Source organism: Pipistrellus kuhlii, unplaced genomic scaffold (assembly GCF_014108245.1).
Source record: "Pipistrellus kuhlii isolate mPipKuh1 unplaced genomic scaffold, mPipKuh1.p scaffold_m20_p_1, whole genome shotgun sequence".
NCBI classification, from domain to species: Eukaryota; Metazoa; Chordata; class Mammalia; order Chiroptera; family Vespertilionidae; genus Pipistrellus; species Pipistrellus kuhlii.
The window spans coordinates 78355339-78382115 of record NW_023425404.1 but is presented as its reverse complement, the minus strand read 5'-3'; the positions used below and the strand labels follow the sequence as shown (position 1 = coordinate 78382115).

At 37.4% G+C, this 26777-nt stretch overlaps 1 protein-coding gene across 5 annotated transcripts in view; it reads right to left on the bottom strand.

Annotated features, from left to right (window-relative positions):
- Nucleotides 1-15083: 15083 nt before the first annotated feature.
- The window catches only part of MINDY3 (MINDY lysine 48 deubiquitinase 3), a 102188-nt gene continuing 90494 nt past the window's right edge, over nt 15084-26777 (bottom strand). For all 5 annotated transcript variants that reach the window (XM_036453092.2, XM_045585811.1, XM_036453100.2 and 2 more), the window contains 3 exons: nt 24422-24509; nt 19416-19487; nt 15084-16033 (listed from right to left, as the gene is read on the bottom strand). In XM_036453092.2, coding sequence (XP_036308985.1) covers nt 15884-16033; nt 19416-19487; nt 24422-24509 — 310 coding nt within the window. In that variant the 3' untranslated portion in view covers nt 15084-15883. The remainder of the gene's footprint in view (nt 16034-19415; nt 19488-24421; nt 24510-26777) is intronic.

The following is a 26777-nucleotide window of genomic DNA, read 5'->3' as shown; positions in this document are numbered from 1 at the left end:
CTAATATATAGAAATAATTACAAAGGGACTGAAAAATAGGGAGATAAGGAAACCACTCCCAAATGAAAGAAAAAGGAAACTAGAAAGAGAGAGAGAGAGAGAGAGAGAAATGAAATGAAGACAAGCAATTTATCAGATAGAGAGTTCAAAGAAATGGTTATAATGATGGTCAAGGAACTTATTGAGAATTACAAAGAACTTAGTTGGAAGTATAACAGTATGAAACAAAAAATAAAGAAACTATAAATAAAAATTAGACAAAAATGAAGAATTACATATTTAATATTAAGAATACACTGAAAGGAATCAAAACTTGATTGAATGTGGTAGAAGATAGAATCAGTGATTTGAAAGACAAGGTAAAAACAAACAAACAAACCACCCAATTAGAGTAGCTTTAGGAAAAGATAATGAAAAAGCAGGATAGTTTAAGGAAATTTGGGGACAACATGAAATGTAACAATATCCACATCATAGGAGTACCTGAAAGAGAAGAGGGGTTCAAGGAATACAAAACTGTTTAAAGAAATAATGACAGAAACATCCCCTAACATGGAGAAGGAAAAAGTTATACAAGTTCAGGAAGCACAGAGAATTCTAATCAAGATGAACCCAAAGAGACCCACTCCGAGACACATCATAATCAAAATGGCAAACATTAAATACAAAGAAAGAATCTTAAAGGCAGCAAGAGAGAGACAGATAGTTACCTTCAAGGGAGTACCTCTTAGGATGTGGGCTGATTTCTCAACAGAAACACTTCAAGCCAAATGGGAGTGGCATAAAGTATTCAAAGTAATGAAAAGCAATGATCTAAACCCCAGACTACTCTATGTAGGAAGGCTGTCATTTTAAAAAGTGAAGGTGAAATAAGGAGCTTCCCAGAAAAGAAAAATAAAGACTAAAAGAATACATTTCCACCAAACCAACATTGCAAGAAATATTAAAGGGAGTTCTGTAAGAAGAAGAAATATATATAGAAAGAGAGAGGAACATAGTTAAAAAAAAAAAAGGCAACAAATAAGTTCCTGTCAATAATAATCTTGAATGTAAATGGTCTAAACATGCCCAGCCAGTGTAGGTCAGTGGCTGAGCATCAACCTATGAGCCAGGAGGTCATGGTTCAATTACTGGTCAGGGCATATGCCCGGGTTATGAACGTGATCCTTAGTATGAAATTTGCAGGAGGCAGCCAAGCAAAGATCCTCTCTCATCACTGATGTTTCTATCTCTCTCCCTCTTCCTCTCTGAAATCAATAAAAATATTTTTAAATTTATTTTGCAAAAAGCAAATAAACAAACCTATTGTTTATGACAACTGTATCCTACTTTTAAAACCTTAGTTTTAGTATCTTAGCATCCTGATGATTTTTTTTAATTATCATTCCTCTCTGAAATCAATAAAAATATTTTTAAAAGACATAGGGTAACTGAATGGATTAGAAAAATATTACCCCTATATATGCCATCCACAAAAGACACACCTCAGAACAAAAGGTTCACACAGACTGAAAGTGAAGAGATAGGGAAAAAATATAACATGTTGGGGTTGCAATAATAATATCTAATAAAATAGATGTCAAAACAAAGGCCATACCAAGAGACAAAGGAGGACACTACATAATAATAAAAAGGTCACTTCAACAAGAGGATATAACTCTGGTAAACATATATGCACCCATTATAGGAGCACCTAAATATAAAAATACTCTTTGAAGACTTTAAGGGAGAGATTGATAACAACATTTATAGTAGGTGATTTAATGGCCCACCAACACCACTGGATAGATCTTCCAGAAAAGAATCAGCAGGAAACAGCAGCTTTAAACAATGTACTAGGTCATATGGATTTAAATGACATTTACAGAATATTTCATCCCAAAGCAGCAGAAAACACATTCTTCTCAAGTGCACATAGATCATTCCTAAAGGTTGACCACATGTTAGGACACAAAATCGTCCTAAAAATTCAAGAATATTGAAATCATATCAAGTATCTTTTCCAATCACAATGGCATGAAACTAGAAATCAACTATAATTTTTAAAAAATTCTCAAAAACATTCAGATACATAGAGACTAAATAGCTTGTTATTAAACAATGAATGGATTACCAACAAGATCAAAGCAGAAATCAAAATTTTCTTGGAAACAAATGAAAATATACATAACAACAACACAAAATCTATAAGACACAGCAAAAACAGTTCTAGGAGGGAATTCCATAGCATTACAGGCCTAACTCAACAAACACGAAAAAGCTCAAATAAATAATCCAACCCTACAACTAAAAGAAATAAAAAGAGAATAACAAGAAAATAAATAGTGGAAGAAAATAATAAAGATCAGAGCAGAAATACATGACATAGAGGCCAAAAAAAAATCAATGAAATCAAGAGCTTATTCTTTAAAAACATAAACAAGAGTTATGGTCCTTTAGACAAACTTATCGAGAAAAGAAAAAGAGAGAGGACCTAAATAAATAAAATCAGAAATGAAAGAGACGAAGTAACAACTGACATCACAGAAATACAGCTGTCAAATAGACATATACAAAAATGCAAACAAAACTACAATAAGGTATCATCTTACACCTGTCTGAATGGAATACTATGGTCATAAATTAACAAACAACAATTGCTGGCAAGGATGAGGAGAAAGGGAAACCCCAGGACATTGCTGGTGGGAAGGCAGACTGGTACAGCCACTGTGAAAAACATGATGGTGTTTTCTCAAAAAATCAAAAAATAGAACTGTCATCTGACCCAGCTATCCCACTTCTGAGAATATGTTCTAAGAATCCTGAATCACCAATTAGAAATAATATATTCACCCTATGTGCTACTAGTACAATAGCTGAGATCTGGAAATAGTCTAACTGCCCATCAGCAGATGAGTGGATAAGAAAGCTGAGGTACATTTATACTCTGAAATACTATGCAGCTGCAAAAAAAAAAAAAAAAAAAAAAAAAAAAAAGGAGCTCTTACCCTTTGAGACAAGATGGATGAAGCTAGGGGTGGTGTGTTCTCTCCTATTTTCTACCTTGCTGTGTCAGGGGTGGGATTTATGGCAAGTTTGTGACTCATCCTTTCTTACCTGTTTCATTGCAGGTACATTATATCTGTGTGAGGAGTTGAGTTCAGGACCCTCCTCAGTCACCATCTTGAACTGGGAGCCTTGCTAGTACTTTTATGTAGTCAACCCCATTTAGAATATATTTTATTACAGGGTTAATGAAGTAGGTATATAATTAATCTTCTTGAAATGATGCAATTTGACACACAAATAATCCATTATTTCTCCTTTGTCTTGAAATACCACATATTGAACCCATGTGATGAGTGTGTGTGTGTGTGTGTGTGTGTGTGTGTGTATGCATGGGCTCATTTCTGGATGTTCTATTCTGTTCCATTCATCTCTCTGTTCCTAGGTTTTTATAGCACTGTGTTAATTATTATAGTTCTACCGTACTAGATGCCCAATGCACAAAATTCATGCTTGGGTAGGGTCTCTAGGGCTGGCCGATGATCAGGGCCAATCTGTGGGGCGACTGGCAGTGTGATTGGCTGGGGGTGGGGAGGCACCTGCTGGCACCTGCCTTGGCTGGCTTGGTGCCTGTGGACTGGGGGACTGGGGACAGCTTCTGCATTGAGTGTCTGCCCTCTGGTGGTCAGTATGCATCCTAGCAATTGGTCATTCCACTGGTCGTTCTGCTATTCAGTTGATTTACATATTGGGCTTTTATTATATAGGAGTATGAGGACAGATGAGCTGAGAAGTTTTAGTAACCCAAACACTAATTTAGGAATTGTGAGAGTAAATGGAGCTGTAGATAACAACTTAGTAATGAATGATTTCTCCCCACTCAACTGTGGTTGCTGTGTTTAGTAGGAGGAACACTGTGTATTTCAAGGTCACATGTTGATGTTTTGCAGCTCTCATAGAGACACTCTGTGGATACCTACGATGAGATTTCACCTTGTAAAGGTCTTTATAGTAACAATGGATCATTTTTAGCTTCATGTCTGTTTTATTGCTACACAGCACAACACAGGGTTTGAACTTTTAGTGTTCTCTCACACTGAGGTTCCACGAATTTTCTGGCTAAAAAGAGAAGTTTAGAGAAATGATGAGGACAAGGACCACAGTAAAAAAAAAAAAATAAATAAATAAAAGAAATAAATAAAAACTGTTTTAAAAAGTAGCTGCAGTTTAAAGGGTATCACAAAATGCAGAATTTTAATTCTATTCTCAAGTGGCTCAGTGGCATAGTCCAAGTTTTCCTTTTTTATCCTTAACTATTATGTTAATAACAATTAAAGATAAAAATGGAAATGTCAGCAGCACTATGCAATTGCAGCAGTAAATGTTCTTCCTTGTTTAGTGGTGTCATTAAATGCCTTAAGCTAGTTTTATCTGTTTGCTCCGTAAGTGTAATTTAATTATTTCACATTTGTTTAAAGCACTGAGAAAAGAGACAAGTGAGTTCTTATCTTGTTATAACTTCTTAGTTGTAGCAAATTGACATCTTACCCAAAACATGCTTGATCTGTTTATAATTTGCTTTGGTTGTAAACTAATAATAAATGTAGTTTGAATCACTTATCAAGTTTTAGTAAACCTGACAATTGTGTTGTGGTCAAGTCCCTGAGACTGTGTAGAGTTGTTTGTTTTTCTCTTCAGTTGCAGTGATCAAGCACAGGCACCCAAAAACAGCCAACCAAAAGACCTCTAATTGAGGCTTTGTTGGAGTTTATAATCAACTCCATGCATCCAAAAACTTAACTTAGTTCATAAAAACTGCATTAAGCAATTGAGCGTTAGAAGTCAAATATAAGTAAAAAATATAAAACATATATCAGGTTGGTCAGTTGGTGCAGAATAATCAAGGCAGCAAAACTTCCATAATCAATAAAATAGAGCAATATGCATTTGTTCTAAAATTATGTGGCAACACTCTACTACAGACTGACTATTTATGTCCCCCTGAAATCATATGTTGAAGCTTAATCCTCAAATGTGGTGGTGTTAGGGTGAGGGCAGAGCTTTGGGAGATGATAAGGTCCTGAGGGAGCAGCCACCACGAATGGGATTAGTGCTCTTAGGAATGCGACTCCAAAGGGCTCCCCTGCTCTTTCCACCGTGGGAGGGAAGAGGCTGTCTATAACCCAGGAGCAGACTCACCAAATCTGACAGCCTCTGGATAGTGGACTTCTTTACCTCCAGACTCTGAGAAATAAATGTCTGTTGTTTATAAGCCACACAACCTGTGGTGCTTTGTTGTAGCGGCCCAAACAGAGACAGAGACCTTCCAGTAGCCTCAGTCTCTCACCTTCCAATTTCTTTTTCCCATGCACCTTACAATAATCCCCATCCAGCAAATACAAAAGGTGACAGATGTGGTAGACAGACACAGCAGGGCAAATAAAAGTCCTTTCCTCCTGTGGCTTACTTTCTAGTGAGAAAAAACAAACAATGACATAAAACTAGTAAAGACATAGTGTACCAACTAGAATAGGGGTGTCGAACTCAATCAGAGAAGGGGCCAAAATCTAAAATCCAGCCTAAATTGCGGGCCGAATGGTTTACTGAACAGTTATAAACTGTCATTGTGATGGAAACGCAGCGGAGTGCAGTGATGACAGCGCGGTGCGGGCCACATTGCAAGGCCTGGCGGGACAGATTTGGCCCGCGGGCCTTGTGTTTGACACATGTGAACTAGAAAAAGGAACTATGGAGAAGAACTCCTGGCTGGCATCTGGCAGCGAGGTCTGCTCTCCTTTGAGTTGTCAGTGAGACAGCATTCTGTAAAGATCCGGAGGAACTGAGGGGTGAGCCGTGTGGGGGTCCTGGGGAAAGCACTGTGGGCAGAAAGGGCAAGAAGCGACCCCAGTGAACTCCAGAGCACAGGGAGGTGTGTGGGTGGAGCTCGGGAAGAAGGCCAGGAGCAGAGGGGAGGCTGAGGGAGGGGATGAGAGGGGCTGCACAGTATGGGGCCTCTCAGTCCATGAAAGGGTTTGGGCCTTGTCCTGAGTGAGGTGGGAAGCCTTTGTGGAGGCTTGACTTTCATCTCTTGTCTTTAAGGGCTCCCTCAGCTCCTCTATTGAAAAAACCCTGAGGAGACAAGGTGGGGCCCCGGGTCTGGTCCAGAGGCTATTACAATAATTTAGGAAGAAGATCATGGAAACGGGGTGAGGTGATTAGCTTCTCGTTATATTTTGAAGGCACAGCCAACAGTGTGTGCTCACGGACTGGATGAGGGTTATGGGAGAAAAGGGGATGAAGAGGCCCCATGGTTTGGGAAACTGGAAGCATGGAGTTCAGCTAACAAAGCAACAAGCCATGCTCTTCTCACTGCTGGGCTGCGGTTCTGAGTCCCTTGCCTTTTACTTAGGCCACGCCACCCTAATGGTTCTATTTTTTAAAGTTAATAAACTAAAAAGAGCAGATTTAGGTTAACAGAAAAACTGAGCAGAAAGTAGAGATCTCCCATGTACCCTCCCCACCCCACGCACAACCTCCCCATTGTCAATAGTTTTCATTAAGGTGGTATGTTTGTTACAACTGACGAACCTATACTGACACATCATAACCACCCACAGCCCATAGTTCACATTAGGGTTCACCCTTGGTGTTACACATTATATGAGTCTTGACAAATGTATGATGACATGGATCCACCAGTGTAGTGTCATACAGAACAGTTTCACTGCCCCAACCCTCTGTGCTCCATTTATTTATCTCTTCCCCCCCAACTCCTGGAAACCACTGATCTTTTTACTGTCTCCATAGTTTGCCTCTTCCAGAATGTCATATAATTGGAATTGCACAGCGTATAGCTTTCTCAGATTGGCTTTGGTAATGTGCACTTAAAATTTCTCCATGGCTTTTCATGACTTGACAGCTTGTTTATTTGTTTGTTGTTTGTTTGTTTGTTTGTTTGTTTTGTTAATCCTTTTTTGAGGATATTTTTTCCATTGAATTTTAGAGAGAGTGGAAGGGAGGGAGAGGAGAAAGAGAGAGAGAGAAATGCCAATGTGAGAGAGATTGGTTGCTTCCACACATGCCCCGACCAGGCTGGGGATGGAACCTGCAGCTCAGGTAAGTACGCTTGACCAGGAATTAAATCTGCGAACCTTATGCTTGTGGGCCGATGCTCTAACCACTGAGAAATACCGGCAGGGCAACAGCTCATCCATTTTCAGTGCTGAATAATATGTTATAGCCTGGATGTCTCTCAATATGTTTATCCATTCGCCTACTAAAAGACATCTTGGCCGCTTCCAAGTTTGGGTTATTATGAATAAAGCCGCTATAAACCTACATGTGCAGGGCTTGGGGTGGACATAAGTTTTTGCTTTCTTTAGGTTAATACCAAGGATTATAAGAATGTGTTTAGTTTTGTAAGAAGCTTCAAACTGTCTTTCCAAAGTAGATGAACCAGTTTGCATTCCTACTAACCATGAATGAGAGTTCCCGTTGCTTCACAATCTGGTCAGCATTTTGTGTTGTCAGTGTATTGCATTTTGGCATTCCAGCAAAATATGGTTACATATCATAGCTCATTGCTGTTTTAATTGATTCGTTTTCAATGATTGCCAAGAATCACTTTAAAAAAAAAAAAAATTGGCCTTTTCTAAAATTTCTTCTTCCTGGAACATTAAGGCCTTTAAACCTTCTTCTTGGATCTTAGATTAGACAGAACAACATCTAAGACCCTGTGCTAGTGAACAAAGTCATCAAGAGTCAGAACCTGCCTTCATGCAGCACCAGTACACTTGGCTCTCTCCCTACTCTGCCATTTGTCTCTCTGAATGGCCCTGTGGCTTCTGTTCCTCCTGCTAGCTTCTAAAGAATATTCCCTTTGGTGGGACTTGCTATTCCCACTCTATGTTTAGTCTCCCGGAGTGCATGAAGATTTTAACCATCATATTTAGGCCAATAAGTATCAGTATTACAGCTCTAGTCCTACCTAACCTTTTACCTAAATTCTAGCATATATTTCTAAATACCTAGGTACTACATCTTGAATATCTCTTCTTTCTCTGTCTCTCAAATTCATGTGTGTCTCTCTCTGCTTCCCTTTCAGTGTCTCTCATCTTGTCTTTAGGGTCTGTAGGTACTAGTGTTGCATGATGACTCCCTTTTCCTGACATCCCACCCTGAATCCATCAGCTGGTCTTCCATCAAAATAACCAACTGACAGGGCAGTTCTCAACTCCTATGCTGCTGGCACCCTAATCCAGACCAGCCTTTCTTACCTGGAATCCTGCAATGTCTTCCTAACTGGCCTCTCACCTCCACAGAGAAGCCAGAGTGATTTTTCCTCCCAGCCTTATTCAGATATAATTGACACATATTGTGTAAGTGTAAGGTATAGAGCATGTTGATTTAATACATTTACATATTGCAAATAAGTGATTTTTTTGTTTGTTTTGTTAATCCTCACCCAAGATCACTTTTCAATGGATTTTTAGAGAGAGTGGAAGGAAGAGGGAGAGACAGAGAGAAACATCTATGTGAGAGAGAAACATTGATTGGTTGCCTCCTACACGCACCTGACCAGGACCAGGGAACCTGTAACCAGGTACATGAACTTGACTGGAATCAAACCTGGGACTCTTCAGTCCTATCCACTGAGTCAAACTGGCCAAGGCAAATAAGTGATATTTTAAATCAGATGCTATCTCTTTCTTATTTAACGTTTTCCAATGATGTCCCATCACTATCATAATAAAGTCCAAACTTCTCACTGGGGCCCAAAACGCTATATCATCTGACCTCTGCTGCCTGTCCCCAAACTAATCTCTGACCCGGTCACACTTGCCAGAAACGAATTATTGTCAACAACTTTCATTGCTGTTTCCAAATTCTACTGTGTTTCCCCGAAAATAAGACATCCTCCGAAAATAAGACCTAGCACAACTTTGGGAGAAAAAATTAATATAAGACACTGTCTTATTTTCGGGGAAACAGGATAGCTATTGTAGATTGTGCTGCTATGAACATAGGGGTGCATATATTCTTTCTGATTGGTGTTTCTAGTTTCTTGGGATATATTCCTAGGAGTGGGATTACTGGGTCAAATGGGAGTTCCATTTTCAGTTTTTTGAAGAAACTCCATACTGTTCTCCATAGTGATTGCACCAGTTTGCTAAAAGGTCAAAGCTAGTTCGCTCACTGCTTAGTTGAAACATTGTTAGCTGAAGCAGCCTCCACCTCTATTGTCTTATGTAAATTTCTGTTATTGGAGACTCCTACCCAAGGGCTATGGGTGTATCCCATAGTCTCAATAAAAGGGATAGCAAGGCCAGAGTGCTATAGTAGTCCTCCCACTAGATGTGGGCTCCTGCCTGGTCCCCAATGTCCCCAAATTAATACTATTCTAGTCTCTTTTCATTTGTGTGCAGCCTTCTCCAGAACCCAAACCCTGAAGTGGAACCCTGAAGCACGCAGGACATGAAAGGAGTTCCCACACTCTCTCATTTCCAACTTTCAAACATGTAAAGCCCGTTCTCTCCTAAAGGCCGTACCACCTGCTGTTCCCTCTGCCTAGAATGCCTTCCCCACATGCTCCCTCACTAGCTCATTGTCAACATCCAGGTCCAGGTTTTCCTGAGGTAATGTGGTCACCACCTTCCCTGTAACTCACATTCACTTTCTATCCCACTTCCTGTTTTTGTTTGTTTGTTTGTTTGAAATATATTTATTGATTTTTTACAGAGAGGAAGGGAGAGGGATAGAGAGCCAGAAACATCGATGAGAGAGAAACATTGACCAGCTGCCTCCTGCACACCCCCTACTGGGGACATGCCTGCAACCAATGTACATGCCCTAGACCATAATTGAACCTAGGACCTCTCAGTCCACAGACCGATGCTCTATCCACTGAGCCAAACCTGTTTTATTGCTTCATAGCATTTATGAATTATTGTCAGAAGTTGTCTTAATAGCCTACATGTTTGCAGTCTGCCTCTCTCTCATGGAATATAAGCTCCCTGGGGACAGAAACTACTCTTGTTTCCCACCATGCCTAGAGTTCAAAACAATGCCTGGCACACAGTGGAAGCTCAACAAAATTTGAGGAATAAATGAATATATTTGAAACTCAACCCATCCCCTCAAACAACTCATCCTCCTGTTCTAAATGATTTTTTTCTCTAGTTTCATATCTCAAACACCTAAACAAAAATTTAGGAGTATCTTTATTTTACTCCCACTTTTTGTGCCCCAGATCCAGTCCACCCTTCCAATCAAGTCCTGTTGATCTTTTGTCCCTGTGATTTTTTTCAGATGCTTCTTCTCTTCCTTAGGCATGGCCCACATCATTGGTCTGTTCCGCACCTTTGATCTTTCTGTGTTTTCCTGACATACTAGAAGTGATGCCAGACTATGTCTCTAAACACTTGTTTTCAAATTTTATGCCCCGAAAGGGTACATTCCTTTTAGGGACTGACAAGTATAGAAATATTGCTATGTACAAATGATGCTAAGTAGAAGCATCAAGAAGTGAATCTGACTAGCTGTTAGTTACTAATCAACAGTGAGGTCTTATGTGTGCTGCTGTTAAAACCTGTATCCTTGAATTTCATCCAGAAATCACTAATTTAAATATAAACTAGTTGAAGATGTGACCTTGGTCATCTGGTGGTATTTAATTCTGAAATATTAATTGCATCAGTCCATGTTAAGCCTTTAAAGAATTTGAGAGATGAGGTCTGACTCTTTCTAGCATTGTGCGGGGGACTCACCATGTTAGCTCTAGTGGCCATTTGAAGTGATTGATATGCAATCTTTTTCACCCGGAGATTGATAATACTCTAGGTATTGTTAGCATAGTATAAATATCCTCTGAAAACAGAGTTTTGCCATGGCTAGCGTGCTCAGTGGTTAGAGTGACAGCCTGGGCACCAAAGGGTTGTGGTCAAGGACAAGTACCAGGGTTGCAGGTTCGATCCCTGGCTCTGGTACGGGAAGCAACCAATCGTTATGTCTTTCTCACATTAATGTTTCTCTTTCTCTTTTTCTCTCACCTTCCCAGCCTCCTTCCACTCTCTCTGAAGAAATCAATGGGGTGCAGAGGAGGAGGGAATAACCCTCCAGTGAGGAATAACAACAACAAAAAAGGATAGTTTCTCTTATAGCTTTTCTGACTGAACTTATTTCACTTAACATAATATTTTAAAAGCTAAAAACCATGTGATTTCACTCATATATGCAATATAAAACTGAAACTCATAAACAGACAACAGAATAGTGGTTACCAGAGAGGGGGATAAAGGAGGCCAAATATAGGATGACAGATTATTATTTAACTTTGGGTGGTGAACATACAATGCAATATACAGATTATATATCATAGAATTGTACACTTGAAGCCTACATAATCTTATTAATCAATGTCACCCCAATAAATTTAATTAAGAAAATGAAAAGATTCCTTTTTCCTGATTCTTTGCTCACCGAGAGAACTGCAATTTGGTCTCCTGTCAATCCTTTCCTTTGAGAGAACTTTATAGGCAGCTTTCCCAAGAAAAATGAAGCTGTTGACATTATCACTTACTAGTATAAATCAGGCTCTTGCAAAGTTGGTTTGTGTGAAATGATCTCCCAAATTAGTTCATTCTCAAATCAAGTGACAAATGTGAGATGCTGGATGCTCAGTGTGTATTTGTTGCAGATGGGTCCAGAGAAGGCTGTGATAGGCTGTTCCTTTGATCACCCCCAGTGATTCATGCTCCCTGGTGCTCACATTCTGGTGTAATTGCAGCCCTCATTGCCTCTGAGTTTGACCATGTGTCTAACCTTAGCCGGTGGAACATCAGCAGACAAAACATGAGTGCAGGCTTGCTTTGCATTTAACTCGGAACTTGTCCTCATGGACCCCTTTTAGAATCCAGCTTCTGTGCAGAAGCCCAAGCAGCTATGTGGAGAGGTCACACAGAAAAGAAAGAGGACCCTGCTAAAACCAGTTTGGCTCAGTGGATAGAAAGGTCCCAGGTTCAATCCTGGTCAAGGACATGCACCTTGGTTGCGGGCACATCCCCAGTAGGGGGCGTGCAGGAGGCAGCTAATCGGTGTTTCTCTCTCATCGATGTTTCTAACTCTATATCCCTCTCTCTTTCTCTCTGTAAAAAATCAATATTTTTTTTTAAAAGAAAAGAGGACCCTGATACAATCCCAGATGAACTCCCAGCCGTTAGCTGACACCAACTCTCAGTCACGATGAGCAATGCCACTCGGAAGGAACTTCCCTTTATCCCAGTGTCCCAGCCCTGACACAGTTTTTCCTTCTCGTAATACTTTTGGCAATTATACTCTAACTAGAGGCCCAGTGCACAAATTAATGCACTGGGGAGGGGGGTGTCCCTCAGCCCAGCCTGCACTCATCTCATCCCTTCTCCCATTTTCTTCCTTCTTGTTCAGAATGGCACATTGATATGTCCCCATGTCTGCTGTCCTAGGAGGTGCTTCTTTCTTGCAGGTGCTCACTGACTCTTGATGCCTCTCCCACTCGGGTTCATGGAAGGGAGACCACATACCCTCTCCCAACTCCAACATGAGGAGGGGATGCTCTCTGAATATTACACTCCGAAGATGAACACCCAAGCGAGCCTGTCTGCTCCTCCACTTTTCCCTCTCGCTTTCTTACACAGTGGAAGAGGGTGGGGGTGGACAGTGGCTGGTGACTAGTGCAGCAGAGCTGAGCTAGAAGCACTAACATTAGACTGTGTTAGGTCCAGGTGGCCAGGAACTGCTTGCAGGAGGAAGGGGTAGTAATCTGCTTGGCTTCCTGTCCTGGAGACCAAGGACTTCCTAATTGACAGTCTAGTCTTGCCTAGGCTCAGGGGCAGATAAGTTTTACTTCAAAATTTATCTTTGGGTCCCTGCTCTTCCATTTACCAATGTCTGACCTTGGACCTTAATCTCTAGGTTTCCCTTTTCTCATCTGTGTAGTGGGGATATAACATGAATTCAACTTATCCTTCTGGACAGCCCCTCCTGACCATCTTGGATCCCACCTTTTGGGAATGCCTGATTCTGGCACCTAAATGCTCACATCCTAGTATGACACACCTTTAAAAAGAATTGAACCAGGTTGTCTGCATTTGGCCTTCTCTCTCCTCACTTTCTGCCAAAACTCAAGACACTCTCCACAGCTTCCTCCTAGATCTCAAGGTATCAGGCCTGAACTCATCATACAGGAATCTACCCCAGACCCACTGCTCCTGCTTAAAACTGAGGACTCCTCTGCAGCCAAACCAAAGCTGGCCCCTCACAGTTTGGCTCTATGTTAGGAGAGAGAATGCTTTCTTCCTAAAGTAGTCTTTCCTATCCCTTTGCCTACATTTTACCTAATTTTGTAACCAACCCTGCTTCAAATTTCATCAGTCAAAATGCATTTGGGTCACCCAATATCCTCATTTTTAATTATCTTTTTTTTTTTTTTTTTTGAGTATGGGAACTCTAGTCAGTTGAATCTTAATAGGATTTTTTATTCTACAGTTACCTCTTATCATTTTTGGACTAGGTATTACATTTATTGAGGACAACTGGAGGAAATTTGTAACCCCAGAAGTTTAAAAGAAAAATGAATTCATGAAATTTCCATGAAGATTATAATGGATTACACATCGGTATTATGTTAAATAACAATTCAACACACCACTATTAAGTCCAAATTTTAATCTATAAACTGTTATTAGAACTACATATGTGAATAAGATATGTTGCTGCCTGTGAAAGCACAAAATTTAATTGCAGTGATTTTTAACATTGTAAGTGACATCACAAAAACCCACTTAGGGAACCTGCTAAAACTCATAGCCCATTCATAAAATGTTGAATTGCTTGAGAGCTTAAATATCTTAAATATCGTTATATTCTTCTGTCCATTTCTATTAGGTTTGTGTACCAAATCCTTTAGAAAGGTAGTATTTTTGTTTTTTATTTTTGTGTTGTTTTTTTAAAAAATATATATTTTATTGATTTTTTACAGAGAGGAATAGAGAGCCAGAAACATCGATGAGAGAGAAACATCAACCAGTTGCCTCCTGCATACTGGGGATGTGCCTGAAACCAAGGTACATGCCCTTGACCGGAATCGAACCTGGGACCTTTCAGTCCACAGACCGACGCTCTATCCACTGAGCTAAACTGGTTTCGGTAAAAGGTAGTATTTTTGACTGGTCCATCTTGGCTAATGCCACTCATGTGAGTAAAGATACTTCGAGTCTCCAGCTGAGCCTCCAGATTAGAAACTGACAGGCCATACTCACTGTGCTCTGTTCTAACTAGTGAGCCACATAACTTATAAAATACTTGTTTTATGCCATGAAGTTTTGGGATGGTTTGTTATCGTAGCAATAGTAAGAAAATATTGCTATTTTTTTAGGTTCAATGTCTATAAGAAACTCTATGCTTTTCCATAATCCTTATGGATTTAGGACCAGAGTTTAAGAATTAATTCTATAACTTTAAAACTAGTTAAATTCACAAAAACAAAACAAAACAAAAAAAACTGGACATTTTACGGTTCTAAGTCTAGTAGCTAGTATCACAGTCGTGAACATAATTTTACCAAAAGTTATACATAAAATCTTGTTGCCAATATTTCCTATGATAAAATCTACTTATTATAATTTCCAATGTCTATAAAAATAAAATAATATCTACACAGAGATTCACAGAGGAAACACATATTCAACTATACTGATGAAGGAAGTTCAGTCTTGAAGTTGCTAAGGGACTAAACAATTGTCTATCTTGAAACTGATGGAAAGAAAGTATCTCTGGCTATTCAATTTTCAAATTGCTAGGCAACAGTCCTATCAGAATAAAGTAAATTCTCTAAAATAAACCGGATGAGGTTTCTGTATTCAGACAGCTGCCACCAGGTTCTGGTGCTTCTAGCTGGGTGAGTTACAGAGCTCTTAGGTAACTGTAAGATTTGGTTTCCTTTTCAAGATGGTATATGACTCCATTAGGCAATTGTTCTATGTTGCACTCAGGGTTAATAGGCAGAAACATTTAAAAGAATTTACTTATCCTGAGACACTACTATAAAAAAAATTATGCAAAGGTACATTTAAAGAAAAGAAGTGTTTATTTTAGGCCATCCACTAGGATCATAATAAATAATGCAATATACTAATAACAGATGTTCTCATGCATTTATATTTATAAATTTACAAAAAACAAAACTGGCTTACAGGGCTGTTGGGACAAGTTTAGAAGAGTGTATTTGGCAATACAGTAAGAGTTAACAGTGTTAAGACTATTAAACAGATTCTCTTTACTATTTTTTTAAAAAATACATTCTCTATATATCTGTGAATAAATGGTAATGTTCCTTTATAGTTTCTACTTTTTATAAACATGCCAGAGCTAAGCCAATTGTCAAGAGATCCAAGTTGATAATGTGTTATTTATTAGTATTTCTAATGGAAAACAGATTTTTAAAAAGAAATAAAAGTTAACTCTGCATTTAAATATGGAGGCTGATATATTGCAAGCCAGAATCATTTAAACAATATAATATACCTGAATGAAATAAAACCTCAAAATAGAAGTTTATAAATAGTAACTTTGATACTCTGTACAATGCTGTAGTATTAAATGTTTGTAATTTGATAAATGACCAATTATCCAACTGCAAAAGTGGTGAACTTTGATTAAAGCTTAATTTTGCTAGTTAATTTCATACACAAAGAGTTAAAATAGGGTAAATTTTAACATAAATAATTTAAACATATCTTAAACACTGAAAATGTGTTATGTTATTTACAGTTAGTCAGTGATACCAGTGTATAGCCAATTGCCAGTCTTACAACCCTCTTTCAACATCTGCTAGAATAATCTTCCTTTTAAATACTTATGAAAATCAGTTTAGTGAAGGAGAGCGATCTGTGGTCCAGAGTAATTCGATGTATGGCCATTTGGTTTGAAGACAGCGTTTAATAGGAGTGTCATCTGTTTGTAGCATGGGATCTTCAAAACCCATAATAACTGCAGTCCCTTCCACATACATGACCTGTTGAACAAAATAAAGTTACTAAGGTAAATCAATATTCTCAGCAAATTCTTATGAGGGATACAAAATTTTTCATAGGCAAGCAAATAAGGCACTGCATATTATTTCATGTGAAACTTTACATATAATTTAATTATGACAGAAATTATGATCAAGAATATCTATTTACTGATTAACATGAAAATAAATTTGGAAACAAGATGGAAATACAGATTTCACTGCTAGGTGACCAGTTGATTTTTAGATTGTAAGTTTATGATAAGAAAAAGCATTTAAAAATCTGGAAGCACATTGTTTCTGATAAAAGAAATTTCATTCTTCAAATAATATATATCACTTGTGTTTTGATATTGAGGCTATTAGATGATCATGTTGCCCACAAAATAAAAAGCTACAATAAAAATATAGCTCTAAAAAAAAAAAAAATAGCTTTGTGTTTACAGACTTAATTTTCTTTTTACAATTTAAGCAATAAAATTCCATAGCTAAAAGCAATTTGGATGCCTGCCAATGAAATTTGCTATTTATTGTATTAAATATTTCTGAAATACTTCTCATGACAGTACTGTGTACGGTATGAAAAATTATGGAGAAAATACTGGAAAGGGTGTCAGGACAGAAACAAAATCAAAGAAAAAGGTTGATATATAAAACTAACCAGGTAATTTATATGTAGTGGCAATGATCATATCAAATATAAACTAGCAGGAGGGTATCAGAAAAATATTTCTGATTAATTTATAATAATCTTTTAGAAGTATCTATGTCAGCCCTAACTTATTATAAAGGCTCACTGTGTATATTAAGCCATTCGATCATTAATTTCTTTTTGTCCAAAGGAAATTCTGATTGTATAATTTAAAAGAAATAGATTTAGAATGCCTTCTTCCAAAGTACATATACCAATTTTTACATATTCAATGGCTGATATGCATGACTGCAATTATGTTCTTCCAATATAAAAGTCATAAGCTATTTGACTAAGGAACCAAAAGAAATCACATCATTACCCTTAAAGAGGAGTTTCCTTACAAGACACATTAAATATAGGAATAGAGCATATTATAGTAGTAGGTCAGATAATTTGGTTTCATGAATCTATTCCTTTTTTTAGGAAGCTCTAAAGACATACTTTAAAGTGAAATACTTTTTTTTTCGGGACCGGTTTGGCTCAATGGATAGAGCGTCGGCTTGGGGACTGAAAGGTCCCGGGTTCGATTCCGGTCAAGGGCATGTACCTTGGTTGCGGGCATATCCCCGGTAGGGGGTGTGCAAGAGGCAGCTGATTGATGACTCTCTCTCATCGATGTTTCTAACTCTCTATCTCTCCCTTCCTCTCTGTACAAAATCAATAAAATATATTTAAAAAAATAAATAAATAAATAAAAAATAAAGTGAAATACTTTTTTTAATTTTGGTTAATATATTAGTTGGCTTCTAGTTTTGATTAAATAAATTTACATTTAAAACTACAACTCATGCTTTTTAATTCCCCCAAGTAAAACTTTATTTTCTGAAAAGTTGTCTACAAAGAATACAATTCAAGTTAATTCTACTTAACTGCATGAAAAATCATGTTAAAAATTAAAAAGGATGTCAGGACAGAAAAATAAATCAAAGAGAAAGGTTGATATATAAAACTAACTGGGTGCTTTATATGCAGTGGCAATGACCATGTCAAATATACACTGGCAGGTGAGCATCAGAAAACTTTACTCTGATTCCAGCAGAGTGACCTGCCTCTGCGGCCGAGAGACGGTGCAGCCCCTGGATCACACTCCCTCCCACTTGGCCAGCTTTCTCCCTTTGTCTCCTCAGGCATTTTGAATGGTATCTTATCAGACAGTCTACCATATTTCTAGTTCCTAAGTAACTTCATAACATCCTACCTCTGAAACCTAATGACATACATGCTTTGCTCTATATTCTTACACTATTACCATGAGAATATTTCATCTTTGATTTCTGATCTTTTTGTTAGTATGTCAGATGCTTTTCATGAGCATGATATGAACTTACTATATACAGGTAGCATGACCACGGACAGGATTGGGAATCAGGAACTCAGTTCCAATCCCTGCTCTGCCAGTGACTTCCTGTGTGACCCTGGGTGAGTCACTTAATCTCCCTGTCTCAGATGCCTCATCTGTAAAATATGGATAATATTTGACTGACCTACCTTGCAGGGATTGTGTGGGTGAGTAGTGATTCTAAAGTACCTCTTATTACAAGGCTATGTAAAATTTCAAAATCTAGATGAAGCACTCATTAACACATCAGGAAATAGCATCCAAGTTTTCTTATTATCAAATTCGTACTATTTTACTATGTATATACAAATAAATTATTTTCTTGCGAAATGATCTTTAGACCTAATTTAATAACACATCTAGTTTATATTTTGTTAGGAATATAAGTCTCAGTTTTTTATTTGCTCTAACTAAAATTATGTATTTAGTGTACCTTACAATCTATTTTCTGTAGCCATCCTCAATTTAGATAATTATGAAACCAGCATGGTTGTTTCAAATGAAAAACCATGTTAGGCCTCACTCCTTCTAATATTAGCTATATATTTTTACTATGAGTGCTACCTGAATAAATGCAAACATAACAGATAGATGATATATGTAGACAAAGCTAATATTTAATTAAAAAGGGTATATCAGTGAGACCAACTTTGGATTAAACAAGATGAGTACATGGGAAGTAAGTCACCTTGATGCCTTTTTCAATGATTCATTTAAAAAGGAAGCAACAAAGCATAGTGGGTAAGAGTACAGGCTCTGAGGTAGAACTAAGTTTCAGTCCCAGTTCTGCCATTTAACTGTTCGACCTTAGCAAGGAGCGTACCTCTCTGTGCTTCAGTTTCCTCTTCTGTAAAATGGGGATATACAGACCATACTTACTTCATAGGGTAGAAGGAAACTTCAGGTAAAACAAAGTTCTTAATACAATTCCAGATAAATGTTCCATAAGTGCTAACTATTACGGTTATTAATCTAAATCCTTTAAAAGTATTTTTTTCATAAAAAATCTATTACCCCTTTCTATACATGAATTGATCAGCAACTTTCACTGGACTAAAATATAATGTTGACATAGTAATATCTACATAGTCAAGGATACCAACATGCACAGAGATGTAGTTATTTTGACACAGTGAAACTATAACTCCAAAATTCTAATGAAGATCTCAGAGTACTATATATTGGTTAAATCAAAATATGATCTGTTCTAAAATATCTTGTATTAGTAAAGAGACTCTTAGAATAATCTCCGTAGGTAACAATTTTGTGAGAATCAAACATTGTCATACATTCATATATTTATTTTATCAACCCAGGTGAAGACAAATCGCTATGCGAATAAACTGTCATACCTTTTCATTATAATTAGACTGCTTCAGTCCATTGTAGTGGTAGACAGTAAAAGACTCTGGACCACTGGAGCCCTATTAGAAATAAAGTTTAAAACTTTAAATTACATCTTTATATCAGACAATTTATAATTAGCAATTGAAAATAAAATGCAAGTTTCTGAAATCCTCATCCGTTGATGAAGGAATCACTAGATAAAGCAAGAAACTTAGATTTATACAGTTACTACCAGAAAGTCTAAAAGCTGAGATATTGCTTCTTGGGAAAGGAAAGTGGAAAAGTGTTGATTTTTGTGCATGTATTACTGTTAACTTCTTTAAGAACAGATTCTAAAATATAAAATTACTTTTGCAATACCATGTGCATGTATTACTATAACTTCTTTTTAAAGAACAAGGTTCTAAAACACAAAATTATTTCCTAAAATTTTATCTCTGACTTTTTTCTGGTTGTATATAATTTGCTTCTCTCAATAAGTGTGAAAGGACAGGAATATTAGGAATGTTACTTTTACTCAGATCACACACATATGTGCACCAATACTTCCAATTTGGCACACAATAATGAATTAGAGGTTTCCAAACCCACAATATTATTTGAGTATTGTGAACTATTAAGTAATGAAAATAGCAAGCATTGTAAGAAATGAAAACATAATTAGTGGTTAGAGACTTTAACAGCATTCAATAAAGAAAGGATTTTGTATAGAATAGATCATTATACTAAACTTTCAGAAAAACGCATCATTATTCCTACTGTCTTAACACTTGATTCTTGGTTAGCTAAAGATCAAGTTTTCAACTCTTTTAACCTAGCATTCAAGGCATCGATGAATGGTCTGATACCACTTCCCTCGAGGCCTGTGGCTGTCTTCCTGGGCCTATCCCTTGTCTTCCTGGCCACGTCTGATTAATATAAGGATGTGAATGTGACTTAGCTGAATGAGCATCTTCCTTGGAATTTCCCAATTGCAACTAAGGGAAGAGACCTGCTGGCAATTGAAAAACAATATGCTGAGAGAATGCAACTATTACAGAGAGAGGAAGGATATAAGAAAAAGAGACTGCCCCAGTCTTAGAAGACTTAGTGTTGCCTTTGATGCTTCTTCAAATCCTCTGAGCTACTCCTTCCTATTCATACTCACCCCTCCATTTAAGTCAGTTCAGTCTGGGTTTCTGTGATTTGCAACCAAGACTCCTACCATATAGGACCTAACCTACCTTTTCAATCTTACCTACCAACTACTCATCTTTCTGAATTCTCATTTTAGGTGGATATGTTACTCATTTTCCCATGAAAAGACCTTTTGTTAATGGCTCTTTGCATATTTACAATAGCTTTTACTCCTTTCTCAAATGCCCTCTTTCATTTTCAAGACCTTGTACAACCCTTGCTGTTTCTGCAAAGTTTTTCTTGAACACACTAGTTTGGTTGTTCATAATTTGGGAACCTTTATAACAATAATTTTTAAAAAATATTTTTAATTGATTTTTTACACGGAGGAAGGGAGAGAGATAGAGAGTTAGAAACATCGATGAGAGAGAAACATCAATCAGCTGCCTCCTGCACACCTCCTACCAGGGATGTGCCCGCAACATGCCCTTGACCAGATTTGAACTTTCAGTCAGCAAGCCAACACTCTATCCACTGAGCCAAACCGGTTAGGGAAGTAATTTTTTCAAAAATTAATTTGGAAAAGAATTATATTCTTTGCATAATCTCTTCAGGTGTTATTTTGAAAGGTAATTTAAATTTTCTATTTTTTAACTTTTCATTCTTATATTTGCAAATAAATCCAAGCTCTCTTATAACTTTTTTGTATCCTACACAAAATGCTTCACAATAAATAGAATAATCAACAATTTATTTCATCATTTCCTCAACTGTATATATGAATCAATAGAATTACTTAGGTAAATAATTTGGTTGTTGATTTTCAGAGTTAATGTACTTTAACTTACAATATAAATATTAACTGCGGTTGAATACAATTTATATTCTCTAGTTCCAGTCATTAACAACTGGCATAAAATACTGAAATATCAAAAGGTATTTTAACACAGTGGTAAAATGTTTAGTCTCTGAGGTCAGGTGATCTACACTGGACTCTTGTTTCAGCCACTTACCAACTGTATGACCTTGAACAATTTAAGTTTTATAATCCTAAATTTCCTCATTGCCAAAATAGGGAAAAATATTACCTAATTTATAAAGCACATAGTGCCTGGTGCATAGTGCATGCTTAATATGTGGTAGCTGTAGCTGCTGTTCTATTATAAACAAACTAGAGGCCCAGTGCACAAAAATTCATGCACTTGGGGGGGGGGGGGAGTATGTTCTTCAGCCTGGTCTGCATCCTCTCACAATCTGGGACTCCTCAGGTGGGGTCCTAGGTCTGGCCTATTGGGGCTTTCCTTCCCTGGGCTACAGGCAGCTGGCTTCACCCATTTGTGCAGCGCTGCCCCCCTTCCCTGCCACCGGTAGCCTCCCTCTGCAGGTGACAGGCTGGGGTGCAATGGCTTGGCTGACCTGGGCCTCCCTCTTTCTTTGCTGGGGGGTGGGGCCCGCCCTGCGAGGGGCTGTCTGCCTACCTGTTCACCCCTAACTGCTGGTCTGCCTACCTGATCAGCCCCAATCACTCTACCTGCCTGCCTGATTGCCCCTAACCATTTGCTTGGGGGCAGGACCAGCCCAGTGAAGGGTCATCTGCCTACATGATCTCCCCTAACCACTTGCTTGCCTACTTGATCACCCCTCATCCCTGGGCTGCCTACCTGATCACTCCTAATCACTCTGCCTGCCTGCCTGATTGCCCCTAACCACTTGCTTGAGGATGGGGCCATCATTGACTTCTGGTTGGTCAGCCTCTGGTCATTACTGGTCGTTACGACCAAGGGCTTTCATATATTAGGATTGCCTTGAAATGCTTATGATTCAAGTTTCTTCCCCTGCCTCTGTCTCATAGCAAAGAATGCACTTCCATAGCACCTTCTTTAAGCATCTGTAAAAATTACTCAAGTTAAATATTTCCTGGCTGTCCCTCTGACTAGTTTTATAACTTTACTTAATATACTCCTGGTGATTAAATGTTTACTGTAGTGTCACTCTAGTGATCTGTTAGGTACAAAGCAGTATATGAATAATGGCCAAAATGAGGAATAGTGTCTATTTACATTTTGTGACTATACAGAAAGAGGACATCGGTGGTGTTGAGATAGAAAAACAGGACTAGGCAGGCTGTCAGGGACAGGGACCATGTGGGGGCAAACAAAGGACCTAAAACAAGCGAGGTGGAACCTGGCTGGGAGTGAACAGTGCTGTCACTCCAGAACCTGAAGTGGCAGTCCTCAATTAGGTCCTCCCACAGATGGGAACTTGAATGTTGATATAATTGGATATTGCTGGAAATCCCTGAAGGGACCAATCAAAAGCTAGCAGATGAGGGCATGTGCTAGGGGATGGAAGCAGGCTGGGAGAGGTCAATGAGGGGAAAAAGGAGACATATATTATACTTTAAACAATAAAGAATTTAATTTAAGCCCTAACTGGTTTGACTCAATAAATAAAGCATCAGTTTGCGGCCTCAAGGGTCCCAGGTTTGATTCTGGTCAGGGACATGTATATACCTTAGTTGCAGGCACATCCCCAGGAGGGGTTGATCGATATTTCTCTCTCATTGATGTTTTTAACTCTCTATCCCTTTCCCTTCTTCTCTGTAAGAAAATCAATAAAATATATATTTTTAAAATTTTAATTAAAAAAATAAAAAAATATTTCTTCCCTTTGGGGGGTTGGGGGGAAGCTAGCAGAGTATATGAATATTCCCTAGACAAAAATCTTAAGCATATAACCCATTTTGAGTCCCCTTCCTGCAGTTGGAACCTCGGATAGCCCCCCCTCAAACCCAAAGCTTTGCTCCCCCTGCCCAATAAAGTTTTTTCTTCCCATCATTTTTGTCTGTGAATCCATTCTTTGGTTTTACAAGACAAAGAGCTTGGACCCAACCATATTTTGAGTTTCAGTATGAGCTCTGATCAGAAAAGTTCTGTGACACTGAGAGGTCTGAGCTCTTACAGGGTGTGAATAGGTAAGAATGACAGGTCCAGTGGGTCTCAAACTTTGGCTCCATCACATCAGAATCCTCTGGACGGAATGTTCAAATCCACTGCTGGGCCCTACCACCAAAGCTTCTGCTTCTCTAAGTCTGGAAGGACCTGAGAATTTGCATTTCTAACAAGTTCTTAGAGACCACACTTTGAGAACCCACTGCTCTATAGGGAATCAAGAGCAGAATCACATGCTTTGGTTGAGGAAAGAGCATGAACTACACAGGGGCAACGAGATGAGTCAACTTCAGAGGCTAAGTTGGTTGAGGAGAAAAATAGCAGGAAATAAGCAAGCAGTAAGGCATGAACTTGGAGAGAACAAACCGAATAAACAAATGGAAAAAGAGAAGGGGGTCCAGAATTCTCTTTAATTACCTCAAGGAATACTAAAATTTAAAAATTTCTTGAACTATTAAGTTCTTAGAATAATTATAAGCAGTATTATGTAATTTCTCTAAAACATTCTGACAGCAGCCATGAATAAATTAAAAGTAAAATTAATATTCCTTTACCTTCTTTCTAGTATTTAGAAAGTACTGAAAAGATACATACCAATCTATTGACACTAGTTACCTAAGAGAAGGAAAATAGGGGTGGGAATGGAAAGAGTCTTTCACTTTTTACTCCCCATACTTCTGAATTTTATCTTTATAAAAATAGTACCATTACCAGTATGTGTATATATTGGAGTATACAATATATTCCACTGCTCCTCTACTCATAGTTCTGTATGGCACATACATACCCTTCAGTCCTCTCTGTGCAATACTGCAATCAAACAACAACACTGCTTTTTTAGTCTCATATTTACATATTAGAACATTTTAAATGAGTAGGAAAAGTGCTAAAACAATCACAGATAATCATCCCAACAGGACAAAACATTTCTTCAATTATGTTACCTGATCAGGAAAAAATTCTTGAAGAAATGGACCCAATAGTATGATGCCTAATCCTTCTGGATCTAATTTATTCTTCATGAGATTTATACTGCAGGGAAAGTAAAAAAACAACAACAGTGGATAACAAAGGAAAAAGGCTTATTTTTCTTCTTTCATGATTAAGTTACTGGTACTATAACACTCTGACTGCCAAAAATCTTAAAAACTGTTCTTTTTAGTCTCTTAATGACAAATACACAGGAATGGCATCTGATTTGCCAAAACTTGGTTATTTTTAAACCAGAGTAATCTGTTACTATTTAGAATTTAAATTATGACGATGACTTTGGAATACTGTTCCTTATTAGGTAAAGTAATTTAAAAACTTAAGCTTCTAAGCACAGACTTATAATCCCCCAAAGGCAAATTCTCTTTGCTTCATAGGTATGCCTAAATTTAACAATCAAATGAGGCATTTAACTTAAAAATGTTTACTTTAAGCTCAAGGAGAAAAAAAGGAACAAGGTCAAAAGGAAATGGTGCATCAAAAACATCTCCTAAGAAGCTTTCCAGAACCAGTTGAGGTGGAGGCTTAAAATTCTTAGGCAATGTAACTTGAGGTAAGATAATTCTCCAAGAGTTAAGATATAGTGAATTATAAATGGTATGTGCTTGATTGTCCAGTATCAGCCTAACTGGATAGTGCTTTGCCACAGCCCTTACCACGTTGGTGTAGCCAAGGCTGGTGAAAGGTATTACATGTGATTAGAAAGAAGGCAGAGAAAAAAAGCAGTCTGGAGTTGGGTTTTTAAAATGAAAACTTTCTGAGAAGAAAATTTTCATTCTCCATATTATCTCCCAAACTATAAATGCCAAGTTAAATATGCCTTATTGTTAAAACATGCAAAGGATGTGACATTTTAAAAGGTCTGAGTAAGAGCAGGAGGTTATGACATGAAACAAATGAAGGCAAGGTCACACTTTATATAATCCATCTAACTTATTAACCCTAAATTTGGCCCTGTTAATTTATGGGCCATTACATATTATAAACCATAACAAAATACAGAGTGAATAACTGAATCTAATCTTTTAGTTACTTCTAGAAAGACAATCTGACTAACTTATACTAACTTTATAATTCAAGGTATGGTATGTATTTTAAGGAAACAAGAAAAATTTAATAATCTATGTAAGAATTGGGGGAAAAAATCACTTTTCCTTTTTCCTCCCTCCTGTTGTAAGAATTATCAATAACCAAAAATACCTGAGTTCAATTCTCTTTTGCAAATTAGGGCAATGAAACAATATGATCTCCATTTGGAAATCAGTTTAGATGAAGTACATTAATTACTATTATCCCATTTATTGGACTAGTTCAATTCTTTAAAGTTGAAAACAGCAATTGTGTCTGTTAAGAATGGGTAACATTATAGCTATAAGTAGTAAGACTCAGTCAGATATTAATTCCGATGTGATTAGTTTGTATATGCATTTCATACTTTCAAGAAAACACAACTGATTTATTTCAAAACAAAATATGTTCAAGTTTTAAAAACTATGTGCATCAATATATTTTACATTGTTTTTGCTAAATCCTTTCCTTAAATGTTTTGTAAGCTAAACTTTGTTCATTGCCAAACCTATTTTTCCGAAGAAAAATAACTTATGCAGGTAAAACAAAAGTTAGTGTACATCGTAGGTGATCTTTATTTTATTTCCATATTTGATCAAGATACGTATCTGCTTAAGAGAGATTTTTTCATGCATAATAAAGATCCCACATTTATGGAAGAAGTGATAGATGTAGCAAATGTGCAAATATAACAGTGAGTCTGAAGACAGTAACATAATATTAATGTTAGTCAATAATTCAATACTTTCAGTATTAAAAAACCATATTCTGTGATATTCTGTGTCTCTTACAAGGTTTCGGCTCAGTTAATTTAACCCTCTGTATGCCATAAGCATCTATAGAAGAAAGGATAGTTTCCATTTTGGATGCATGGCAGTTAACTGGTTAATCACATAGAGATGTCCACGGGCTAGCAATACAGATATTATTATACAGACTTGTCACGACTTTCATTGAAGCTACTAAAGATATGGGCAAAAAATTTTTAAATGGAAAAAGGTTTCAGTGAGAAAAAGACATATTTAGTTTGTTTTAAAATGACATTTATACTTTAGCAAGTTTTCAGTAGGATAAATGGGTAGTAAGAGTGCGAAGGAAAGCTCATTTTAGTACATCAAGTTTGTGCTAAAATACTGATTAGTCTGATTTATTCCTAAATCTTTGCTTTATATAAAGTACTGTGCTTCATATATGAAGCTTTCAATTTCTTTTAAAAAAGCAAAACTGTGTATATTTAAAATA